Raw genomic sequence first — 12,837 nt, 5'->3', positions numbered from 1 at the left:
GTGCAGTCCGAATTATTAATCCGTACTTTCAGTAAACTCTTTGATCATTAGTAAAGTTTAACAACTTTACTTAACGGTTCAACTACCAGATGAAGCAATTTATAACAGCGCAACTACAACTGCTAACTGCTGCTTGAACATCACAGCATACTGCTTCAGAAGATGAGCCCTGTCAGATGGCTTGACCTCACAGTTCGTACCATAAAAGCAGTCCCTTTTGGTTTCATGGCAAATGTGAATGAAGATGATGAAGTAGGACTAGTGATTATTAATTTGAAATTTTACTGCTGAAACTTGAAAATGTCCCACTGCCTGTTCTTCAATAGTCAGTTATTGCTGCTTCTTGTATTTACAGATACTGATTTCATTCTGATCTGAGTTTTAGTATTAATTATATTAAATCTGTTTTGGAGCTCTTTACAACTCTGTAAATGTATTTGTGCACTTCCCTTTATTCTTCTAATAAGATTATCTCTTAGAATATTTTTTAAAATTATATTTAGCATAGTCCTTTTAGCTTGGAAACACTGAACAGTTTCATACACAATCCTAAAAAAGCAGTTTCTTTATAGATCAAGAACAGACAAAATTCTTTTTAAATGTGAGGCATATCTTAAAAGAATTATTTTATTTGAAGTTAAGGTGTAGTTTAGTGTGATGCTGTGGTTTTATCTGCTTCTTTTGAGTTTTTGAAGTAATGAAATCAGGGTTATAAGGTAACTAAGAGTTATAAGGCAATAGGTAAGTAAGGGTGCTGTGCTTTATATCTACAAGTGCAATATGCTTTTATGTAGCAGAGAGAAACTTCAGTAATAATGTTGCTTGCAGTGAGATGTGCATGTGACAACTTGGGAAAAGGGATATCACAACAGCGTATTTCTGTGTAGCAGAGTAAAATCTTTAAAGAGCTGAGTTTAGACACTTTAAAATAAATTGTTAGTATTCAGGAAACCCATCTTAAGCCTCTTTTGCATAAGTAATGTTACAGAAATGAACTGCTATTGTAGAGAATTAATGTGTTTTTTAAATATATATTAACAAATACTACTCTTTTAGCTTGAGGTTATTGAGTGAGAAATAGTCGAGTGTAGCATTTGAGGGAATATCAGCACAAATCTTGCTTACTGTAAGACTGTATTTTTGATTACCATACTTGTTAAAATTCGATGATGCCATAAGGCTAAGGCCTTTTATCACAGACAGGTTCTGAACTAAAAGGTGTGTGCACATGTAGATATGCGCATTTGGGTTATTTTTCTTAATTGACTACAAAATAATTTAATTACATTGGGGACCAAATCGTGGGAATTTCCCTATTATACTTCTATTTGTTATGGAATGTGCATAGCATATGGCACCCATTTGAGCTTGACTTATGGCATAGTTGTCAAATTTATCGTAGATGTTAAGACAGATAAGCAATGTACTGTTGTGTGTATAGTTTAAAAGCCAGTATGGCTTTGTGTGTAAATCTGTATTTAACTATTGAAAAATCCATTTAAGAATGTATATACCTTAGAACTATTCTTTTCCCTTTGTTAATCTTTTGGTATCAATGAGATGTTCTTCAGAAAATGTATGGACTGTTTGGTTTCATAAAGGCAGTTATTATTTGGGCTGAAAATTATTAATGGTCAGGGATTTTCCACTAAAATACTTGCAAATATTCCTAATCACACATCAGTTCGGTTTCTTTTTGCTTTTTGAGCTTGCATTAGTCCATGTTCGGAACTTTAAAATAACCTTTGAATTTTTTAAACTTTTTTATATCACTGGAAGAGAATGATCATCTAAATTAAAGCTTCAAGCTAACTTTATTTTTCAAGTACTTCAAGAATTATACCTCTGAACTGAGATTTTATAAGTTGATTTTCTGCTGAGAACTTACATGAACTTCTTGAAATGTAATTTTGTAATGATGCAAACAGGTTGTTAATTGCAGCATAATGACACTTGCAATTACAATATAAACTAATGCAAAAATTATTTAGTGAAAAAGTAAATTTGTATTCTGTACAGCTTTTTTTATTAAGTTGCTGTAATTCACACTGCTGTGATGTAGGTACTGTAATGTGTGCCTTGTAAAATATATGTACTGTATGTTATATGGGATAATAGGTACATTAACACTGAAAACCTAGTAGTTTGGTACTGGTTCGTAGTAACTAGTCTGAAGTGCTACATTTATCAAACAATTTTGGAAAAGGAGAAGGAATCACATTGGCAGGGACAATGGCAATGGGTTCCAAAAAGCTAGACTGTGAAAATGTGAATTACTAGAGATAGCTGTTGGTGAGGGGCATTAGAACAAACTACAATTTCTTGTGCTAAGTGAAGATTTCTTACAGGTTTAATGTGAATTTGTAATTTAAACATTATAGATTGTATTAATAGATAAGGACATTCCAGTATATTAAAATTTGTGTATGAGTTGTGCAATAAAGTTACTTTGGAAGAAATGTCAACATTTTTTTTTTTAGCTTAAGGAATCTCTTGGCTTTAACACCACAAAAGTCTGTAAACTGAATTTTAATCTAAATACAATCCATTGTACAGGTGATCTGGTTAAAAGTATGCCATTATGAGTCAGTGTCTCTTAAAGTGATATTAACGAGGTAGCTTAAATGCACCTCAGCAAAAAAGACTCACTCTGATTTTTTCAATTTTTCTTTTGTGAAAACAAATAAATTGGAACATTCTGCAGTGATGGAAAAAATTAAACAAACAATGTCTTAAAAGGACAGTATTGAAAAGCAGGTTTCTTTAGAGAAAGGATTTTTCTTTTTTTTTCCAGAGAAGTGTGATTTACTTTTTCCCTAAGTTATTTCATCATGTATCTGATATTTTAAAGCTTAAGAATGCTAAGGTTAGGCATATTCTTTCTTCTCAGATCTATCCTGTTTTTTAATAAGAACTGAAGTATATCATTAATGTAACTGTTTCCTCTGTCTAGTTACTTGGTTTATCTGTTTGGAGCTTTTGAAACCAAGTGAGAAATGGGAGAGGAATCCATTAACAGATCAGGAAATTAATATTGGAAAACTTACCGGTTGACAAGGCACACCAGGAGGTATGTTTTTTTGAGGAATTAATACATGTTTATATTTACAAGGTTTCAAGTTTGGAAACCATATTAATGTAATGTGCATGTTTCTTTTTTTAGTGGGAAATGGCATCTTTAACTTGCATATATTTCCTTTAAAGAGAATTCTGTATATAATACAAAGGTTTTCTAATCCATACTCATTCCAGTTCTGGAAACATATGGCAACCAGTGAGATCTCTGTGCTATAGGTTTGAACTGAACTGTTAAATTCCACCCCTGTGTAGCTGTATATGCCAAATGGTTTATTTTTAGAGGGAACATCTTAGCTATAGTTCTTTGTGCTTTGTGTCCTGATGAATCCTGGAACAGTAGCTTCAGGGAGCCGTACGTTAACCTGTCTGGCCTTAATTCTTGACACTGCATGCACACATTCTTTAATTTTGTATCCACTAAATACAGATGCTCTGTAATGGAAGTAATTGTACTGTGACTAATATTACAAGTAATGAATTATTTTGTTCTTCTGTTGTTGAACTACTCTTGAAGATAACATACCATAAGGCTTCATCCTCACCTGTTTCAAGTGGGTAAATGTAATTCTGCTTCCTTATAAGTTTGTCTTAAAAACTAGTAATTTTAAAACTGATTTTTTAATTGTCATTTCTTCAGCTGTTTGGTTTTAAGGCCCAGAATTTATCATACAGCACCATACTCTAAAGACTGATTACTCTTTTCCTGTTGCTAGTGTAGCTGAAATTAACCTGAACGGGACAGTGTTCTTTCCAGCAACACCAGCGTATGATCACCAGATAATGCATTTTGCTGCGAACTAGCCATGTTCCAATAATGTTAGGTCTGTGAGGGATCTGACACCACCTTCTGCTTTTGTATCTGAGCTGTCAGGATTTTAACTAGCAGATGATTGCTTACCTCACTAACCTGAGGTTAAAATATTAAACACTGGGCATGGGTTTTCTAGCCTGAAATTTAAAAATTATCAGTTTTGTGAACTTGGATGGAGCTCTGCCCAGTGTGAGTCTGGTAGAATGAAGAATACTGTCCAACAGGTAATATATGAGCACTGTTCTTTAGTTCAAAGTGCTATTTAAAAATATAAGGTGTTTTTATGAATTAAGCCTAAATTAGTCAGAAACCTATCCTTCTGGAAACTGACTGTGGAACAAGGTAGGAATTCAATACAGCAGTCTATGCTTCCAGGCTACTGTGGTTCCAACCCACCTTCCAAAAAGCATTTTTTATGTGAGACTGTACCCATTAGTCATGGTTAATGATTAAAGATTAACAGTGTTGGTGTCTTACTATTATATATATGCTGTTCTTTATGCTGCTTATCACTGATACTTAGTGCTTTGAGAGGTATGGAGGAGAAATACACATTCTTCAGTTACAGATTCATCTGTACCTTTGTGCTTCATGAGTGCTGCTTGCATACAGGAAAAAAAGGGTTTGTGTACAGAAAGAGACACACATTTTAATCTTCATCAAAAAGTCTTTATTACATTTCCAACCAAAGAAAGTAACTTGTGTTAAACTTTTTTTCCTTAAAAGTCATCTTGACTGTAGCAGAATGTCTGTTTATATTATTTATTTCAGTTTGTCACTTGTTGGCTTCATGTGTTCTTTCTGTCAGATAAAGCTGTTCTGTGTACTGCTTAAACTGTTTCAAGTGTGAGTGTCAGAACTGCTTTCCTGCTCCCAAATTCAGGTGTTTTGACTTGTGGTTTAATAACAAGATGAGGCTGCAGGATCAGAAAGAGGTGCTGCATGCACTACCCTGATGCCCAGTCTGGGTGAGCCAGGAACCAGGGCACGCAGAGATAGTGCGGGCAGTGCAGTACAGTTGCACTTCAGGCTTTAATGCCAGGTCTTCTGTTGGCACAAATTGGAACAGTTGGTCTTCATTAACGCTGAATTGCTTTAATTGCTAAGCTTTTAGCTCCTTCTAAATATTGCTTATTATCTTCTTTGTCTCTGCTGGGTTTTTTTTCAGGTTTCATGCTGTGGTAGTCCTTAATTTTGGTTTAGTCTTTTGTACAGCTAACAATTCATTTGCAAAGGTTTTTAGTTCTACTTAAATGTGGAGATTTAGAGCAGCTACAATTTATATTGTGAGGTATATACACACAAAAACCCTAACCATATTATTTTATAATTTTTTTATTAGGGTAATGTTTAATGCTTCCACAAGAGGCAAAAGATAAACACAATTTAACCCAGGCACAGAAAGAAAAAGCAGTTTTTACAGACATCCCTCCCCCCACCCACCTTTTTCAGACCTAGATTTTAACTAGGCAAATAGAACAGAAAGGTTTAGCCATAAGTAAGGAACAATGATATGGGAAGATAAGGTAGCTCTGGGGTGAGAAAAAAAAATTGTATTATCCAGTGGCAGAACAAATGCCTTAAGTTTGCTAAAGTAACATAACAGAATAGGAGAGCATCACTAGAAAGTGATGTTGTAAAGATCAAATAACTATAATTAACCCTTTTGGGTGAAAGTACAAACTGCTCTGCGTTAACGGATTTAAGGAAGTCTTGAATAATTTGAACCTTAACACCAATGAAAGGATGAGAAAATGGGATATTCTCCCATTCGGAAGCAACTCCCACCCCAGTCACCACCTACCATGATGTTCTTCTAGTCCCTTTCTGTTTGAGTAAAACATAAGCTGTGATGTAACCAGGTTTGGTCTCAACACTGGCGGGCAGGAAATCAGCGACTGCCCTGGGTTGCATTTTAGTCATGCGAGCAAGTGTCATTCAGATGTCAGTAACACTTGAGCACTGGATCTGCCCTCCATTACATACATTGCCTAAGGCTGCAAGGTTATTTTGAACAGCCCTGCATTAGAACAAAAGTGCAAGCTTTATAAAAGAAAAGAAGCTGAAGTTTAAGAACTGAACTTGAGAATCAATGACTTTTGCCTAATTAAAAGATGACCAAAAGAGATGTACTAGTGGAAGTGGATGTTGGTTTGTTTCCCTAAATACAACACTATTAGCTCAATTTATCCTCAAAAGCAGCACACAAGGAAGCACAGAAAGCAGAACTCGTGGTCATGGCCACTTGTATGTTACTGGTATTATTGTCAACATCCCAATTACTGTCCATTAACTGAATACTCAATCCAGTTTTTTTTTTTCTTTAGTAATAGCTACAGACATATTAGAACCTGATGTGTTTGAGGTAAGAAAAGCTGAAAACACATGAATTTGGTGTAATATTAAGAAAACTAAATAAGAAATCTAAGTGACAACGAAAGCAGCACTAATAGCAATCTTCAGGTGAAGCAAGCCAAGTACAGCAATGTTTTTTCACATGAAAATACTTACAATTTAAATTTTACAAACCAAGCATGTTGCTTATTTAGCTTGGACACAGATGCTTTTCATGTGTACATGTTATGCTGATAACAATTTATTAGTAAGTTGTACTAATGAAAACAAGACATCTGCATTTTATGCAGCTAAAATGTTTGAACCACTGTGTTCAGACTTCATCCTAAAGAAATTACACTCACCAATCCCAGTAATGCATTATATGAGCTGCTACAGTTTCTAACAATGAGGCCAACAGGCATTGCTGACTAAGAACTTTGGACGATTTTATTACCATACAGTTGAGCAGCATAGCACAGTTTCACATACGTTTTAGCTGCACAAGGAGTACAAAATCTGGCACTAGCTGAACATTGCAGACATTAGGCTAGGTCACTGAAGAGCTGAAGTCAAGTCTCCCACCACCTGTCTGCAACTGTAATTTGGATGAAGAGCATCCCCACTCACTGCAGCTCCCTCTGCATGACACTGGCTAACTGTAATGATGACTGGAGAGACAGAACTCTGCTGCTGTGCCTCCATCTCTCTCAGAGTAGCCTTGCTCCCAGGCTGCTTCCTAAGGGTCTTCAGGTTTAATCATGGGGCTCCTATAGGGCTGCACAGCTACAGGAGGTGACAGCGAATTCCTCCTTCCCTTACTTTGGCGCTATTTCCCTGCAATCACCATTCAGGACAGTAGGTGTCTTTGTAGGTATTGCTTTGAACTGCCACAGCCTCAAGAGAGCGTATGTCTTCTTCAATGCATACATATATTTATGCCATTAATGAGTTGTTTGGTGCTATTGATGTCACCACTGCTACTTCTGGCTTCATTTACAAGGGTAAGTGAGACCTCATCAGTTCTTGAAAGGAAGGATGTAGGTGCCCAACACCCAGGAGAAGGGCCTGGCCTAAGAGGTAGAGATACAAGTGGAAGAAGTGTCTGATGATGTGAAACATGCAGGGTTCTAGGCCTAGTGAGGCTTGATTGGCTAGTATTAATTATTTTCTTTTGATGCATTAATTCTGAATTACTGTCCTAAAATGCCTAATCTCCCTCTGTATTACATTAGATACCCAGGTCTCTAAGTGTAGGCTCAAGATCCTGGCTTAGGGACTATAGGCCTTCAAATTAAGTACTGTAATGTTGGACTTGCAGGCTGCCCCTAGCCTCCAGTCTTTTTTGGTGTGAAACTACATGCAGCTTCTACAATACATAGATGCTATCATGTTATTACCTTTAATCCTTTATGAATGAGTAGTACTGTGTCTTAAGAAGGATGATCAAACAGAAAAAAGATTGAAAGTTATAAATATTCCAGTAGCTGTATTTTACTAGCCACTCCATTATAAATAAAAAGTTTAACATAACATGACTTGAAACAACATATTTCAAGTGGCTTGCTTCTGTATAAATAGAGAATTTGACTTCTCATTCATCTCTAATTGACTAAAATACAAACTAACACACACATGTAAAAAGATGTCAGAAGTAGGACCAGAACTCGGGTCTGGAGTTTCTACCACTGATTTATAAGAACACTTCCTTTGTTCAAGTAAAAAATTTCTCTTTATATGCAACCAAAATTATCTGCATAAATTTCCAAGTAATTTCAACTGGCAAATCCACATATACCCATTACAAAGCAATAAAAAAGTGTTCTCAACTTCCAAGGCAAATTTTTCATTATATAATTCGACTCATTATTACAATGTACAATAGTGATTTTGACACCATGTTTTCTATTTACTAGATTCAAAAGCATTAATCTGCTGTTCTTCACAGACATCCTACATGACAACAGGAAGTAATTAACTGATCATTAAACAAGGCTACCAGATTTTGGTTTTTCTTGTTTTCCAGTATAACTGCTGAAACATTAAGATAAAAACTGTGACAGAACACCTTCCAGAATGAAAGGGTAGCCTCAAAATTATGCACCCCACACAAACTGCTAATGAATACAGGGTTAAACTTACAAGTGCTAAATGCCATGATTGCTACTGAGACTAGCAGGACAAAAACAGGTGCATGGATACTGTCAGCATCTGCAGAATCCTTAAGGTGCATATCACAGATGCGCTACGAATATTCTCTGTTGTTTTCCAAGCTACAATATAGTGCACACTTAAGACAGTATGAAATAAATATTACATGATTCTGAGTTTGCATTGAATATTTACAACAATCTTACAAATCCTAATGTTTGTAGAAACTGAAATTTTTGCAACAAGAATAATGCAGTTAAAGATAACAGCAAACGCTGTTTACCTTCCGTAGATAGTCTGTTTTTTCTCTGTACTCTTCAGTTATGTTTTGCTAGCATCAAAGACAGATGGTTCAATCCTGCTTTGGAGTGAAATGTTCTGGTTTCTTTGAGTTTGTAACTACTTCGACAGAGTAGAAATCTCTTCTGTTCTCATAGCATCAGACAGGAAACTAAGTTCATTGCACAGTGTCTCGTACCTGAAGGCCATCCGGATCTGTGCAACATTTGTCTTTCGAATGTCATTTCCCTCAGGCCCTTCTTTACAGTAATTCACCCCTAAGAATTTCTGTTTTTCCTGTGAACAGGATTAAATGCAAAAAGGAAGAAGTCAGTTCAAGTGCTTTGATTTATTGTATAACCAAGTATATGTTAGCTGAATGACTCCAGTACAAGTGAAAAGAGCAGTTCCAACGAGCTGGCCTTTGAACTGTACCTCCGGGTCTTAACCAGTTTTGGAGATTTTAAGGCCAAAATTTCTATGCATAATTACACAGCAGTGCACTCAGTCTGGCTTGCTAAAACTCTTTGTGCTAGTGTTCGGTCTTCACTACTGAATCTTTCATGTGAGAGGTCAGAAGGAGGCTTAGGTTTCTTTAGGTAGTTGCACAAGAGGAAAATTAGTAGTCACCAGTAGAGAATATTGTAAGAAACAACAGAATATACTTGTAAAGCCCCTTCACATACCAGCTCCTTGAGAGGAATGTTTGAAAGTGACATAGAAGAGAGGATGCTCTAAAATAAGTCCTAGAGAAAGCCATTAATGTGTAGAATTTTAAAGCCAAAAGGTAATTTAATCTAATCTGACTGCCTATCTAAACCAGAATATTTTCTGTAATACTCCCTTCTAAGCAAAAACATGTCTTGCTTATGACAGGCAGTTTGTTTTTACTCAATGCAAGACATGATGTATAAAATTAGTGACAAAGGGATATCACCCACGTAATTAAAGGTTTGGGACTGGAGGCAGGACTGAGTATAGTCACCTGGTCTCTCTACATGTTTTGGGAATTTCAAAACAAAGTTAATGAGGAAAAATATAATGTTAATACTTTTTCTAATATAAGACTGCATTGCAGATCGTTTGCGAATATTTCTGGAAAAGAGGATAGGGATGTGCACAAATACATCACATAAGCACCTACTATTCAATTTTCAGACTAGTGACTTCTCAGTTCCTACTTGCCCTAATATTCACAAGAGATTTTTTTCAGCCATAATTACCTTATCTGACAATCCGCTCTGTAGTACACTGTTTCTTGCTATTTCACACAAGTCACAGGTACTTAGTTTCCACACCTGGGCTGCAATAGCATATTCTTCCATGAGAGCTTCCTGTATCACCAAAATATGTTTAATATTAAATTATACATAAATGGATATATACTCATTACTTATTAAGGAATTTATACATGCTCTTTAGCTAGCTGTGAAAAGTTAGAGGTTTAAGGCTTTAACATCACAATTACTAATGAACAGAATTGTTTATTTCAAATTTCCCAACTGTTTAATAGGCACTGGGTATCCGTTTATCTTAGTCTAAGAAACTGCAGCCTGCAGTCCAGATCCTTAGAGGCATTTATGAGGCAATTTCAAATGAGATCCCAGGGTATGTAAGCACCTTGGAGGATCTGTTAGTAAATCTTTCATGAATATGTACATAGACAGATAGCAGGGCAATTTCTCACTTCTGACCTTCCACACAAGGAGGATGGGTCTGATTCTAGTGGGCTGTCACAGCTGAGGATCCTCCACACTATGTGTAACTCGGCTGGTGCTGCGTTACAACCATGCAGAAAGCCCCAGGGAAGCTCTCTGTCTTTTCTAGCAGAGACATGTCATGGGCCAGAAGCAAGCCTGGGTGAAGAACACTAGAGCTCAGTGTGTCCTCAGAACACAGACAAGAGAGCAGTGTACAGGCCACTCTAAGGCACAGCGTGACTCAACTCAGTGCCAACCACAAAATTGGGGCATCAAAACCAGTGACCAGGCATTTCTGTCCTGACAGGCCACCCAAGGGCAAGAATCAGTTTCAGTTCACTGAGCAAACAGCTCATACGTCAGCTTCAGAGATTCCACATGGTGTTTTTGTAATGTACTTCCCCAGATTTATTAGTAAGGAAACTGGACTTTCCTGGCACTCTAGAGGATTGTTTATGAAGGCTCAAACCTCCCTTCAGCCTCATCCTTCATTCTATACTTCAACAGCCAACACTGGAGAGGCAAGAGTACAAAAGAAACATAATTAGGAAATCAGACATTTCCCTCTGAAACCTAACAGTGAGTAGTAGACTGAGAATGAGGAAGAATAATGAATGAAGTGACTGAAAGATATGAAACTTACATCCTAAGCAATGATATAAAATAGCTTCCAGGTCATTCTGGGCCAATGTGGGGCTGTTGCCAAATTGAAAGGCAAGTGCTTTTTGCAATTCTTACCTTTGTATAATGAAACTGCATAGGATCATCTGTGGAGAGAGACACACGAAGTCCCTTATGTAGAAATTCCCGTAGTGGATTTTTTGAGTACTCCAGGAATAGGCTGTTGTTACTAAGTGGAGACATAGCAATGGGTATTTGTGCAAGATAATAAAGATACTGGAGGACAGGACTCTGCAAAACAAAACACAGTTGGTACTTAATGGTACAATGGGATAAGGAAAAAAAGAAGGATTTCCCTTGGATAAATGGAAACAGCATTACAGAGGGAAGACTAAAATAAAAAAAAATAAGTTGACACTAAACTCTGACTTCTTGAGAAAATATTGAAAGTCTGAATAATTAACATTCTTCAACATGTATGTCATCTTCTTTTTAACAATGTGGTGACTAGTATCACTGCAGGTTAGTAACTATACATGACTGTTACGGGCACTGCATTTGATACTTACTGCACATGTTCCCCCAAAACCTGAAAGTCACAGATAACAGATATATAAGAACTGCTAAGCAGTATGTGATTTTCAAAACTGCAGTCCAACAGGTAAATTTTAGAAGCAAAAGAAGTTTTGATTTATTAAAGTTATGTGTTGCTGTTGCAAATAATATAAATATTTTGTGGTCATCTCACCTTCATTACTGTTTTTGGCTCAACCAACCTGTGAACTTAACAAGTGCCTAGTAGTAGTAGTAGTAGTAGTAATAGTAGTATCTGCTATGCCAAGTTATCATACCAGGCTAAGCAGGAGACAGTGAAGAGGAGAACGCTTTGGTCACATGCAGGCTTAGTACTACTCTGTCTGGGTCTAATTTTAGGAATTACTGGTTCTGAGCATAACATCAAACATGATTTTAGGCAAAATTTTTCTTTGTTCTTAGATATGCTGAAAAACACAGAGAGAATTTTCCAGCATTGACCAGAAAATCCAACTTATAAGAGAACTGTTTCAAAATTACAATAAACTCAGTCCAAGTCTGCCACCCTCTGACCAACTATTTTAATTACAAAATAGTGGCCTGGGGATGAGTTACATCATGGTTTTTATTAATTGATACACCAGGAATGATAACTTTTGTCCTGTCCTAACCATCAAGTTGTATATAAAATACTGCTGTGTTATACAGCTATGTTAAACTTCTTGATCAAGTGATCCTAGTTACTCTAGATATAAATAATCAAAACCTTAATGAACTTCTGATTGAAGTACAGGGATGCCAGTCAGGAAAGTGTCCTTTGTCCCTGTACAGAAGAAGCTAGACCTTGTCTTAAACTCTTCTGGGACCCAAACCAGGGAGTAGTAACAAATCTAGACAGTTTTTTCCATGTAATCTTAGCTCTGCATGGAGTAACCAAAAACACGTGCCACCAAGTCCCTAACATATCTGTACAGTTAATCTTCCCTATAAAGACATAGCTTTAAAATTTTCACTTACAAAAAGTGGTATTTTTGTACCTTAAATAAGAAATACAAAGTTCAGCTGAGCTTATTTATTTCTGATCAAAGTGAAGAGTTACTTGTGCCCTGCTAAGAAAATTAATTTTGGGCTGCCCAGACAAAGACAATGTGGTGGCTGCTGTTTGAACCAGTGACTGATGTCTAAGCAGAGAGTGATTAGTTTAGGTGAGCAACCAAGCAATACCTTCTTCAAGAGCAATCCGTGAGAAATGTTGTCTGCTGTCAGAAAGGCTGATACAAGGTGTGTGATAGACCCAGCTTCTCCACAGTGAGGTCGAAACAGAAAAGT

The 12,837-nt window shown here is 36.5% G+C and overlaps 1 protein-coding gene across 1 annotated transcript in view; it reads right to left on the bottom strand.

The window, feature by feature from the left end:
* Window positions 1–8,773: 8,773 nt before the first annotated feature.
* AMPD3 (adenosine monophosphate deaminase 3) overlaps window positions 8,774–12,837 on the bottom strand; it is a gene marked incomplete at its 5' end in the record, with an annotated part of 10,000 nt that continues 5,936 nt past the window's right edge. Inside the window, 4 exons of the mRNA XM_010073753.1 lie at window positions 8,774–8,950; window positions 9,877–9,987; window positions 11,092–11,265; window positions 12,733–12,835. Coding sequence (XP_010072055.1) covers window positions 8,774–8,950; window positions 9,877–9,987; window positions 11,092–11,265; window positions 12,733–12,835 — 565 coding nt within the window. The remainder of the gene's footprint in view (window positions 8,951–9,876; window positions 9,988–11,091; window positions 11,266–12,732; window positions 12,836–12,837) is intronic.

Source organism: Pterocles gutturalis, unplaced genomic scaffold (genome assembly GCF_000699245.1).
Source record: "Pterocles gutturalis isolate BGI_N339 unplaced genomic scaffold, ASM69924v1 scaffold38012, whole genome shotgun sequence".
In the NCBI taxonomy this organism is placed as follows: Eukaryota; Metazoa; Chordata; class Aves; order Pterocliformes; family Pteroclidae; genus Pterocles; species Pterocles gutturalis.
This window is presented reverse-complemented; position numbering and strand designations above follow the sequence as displayed.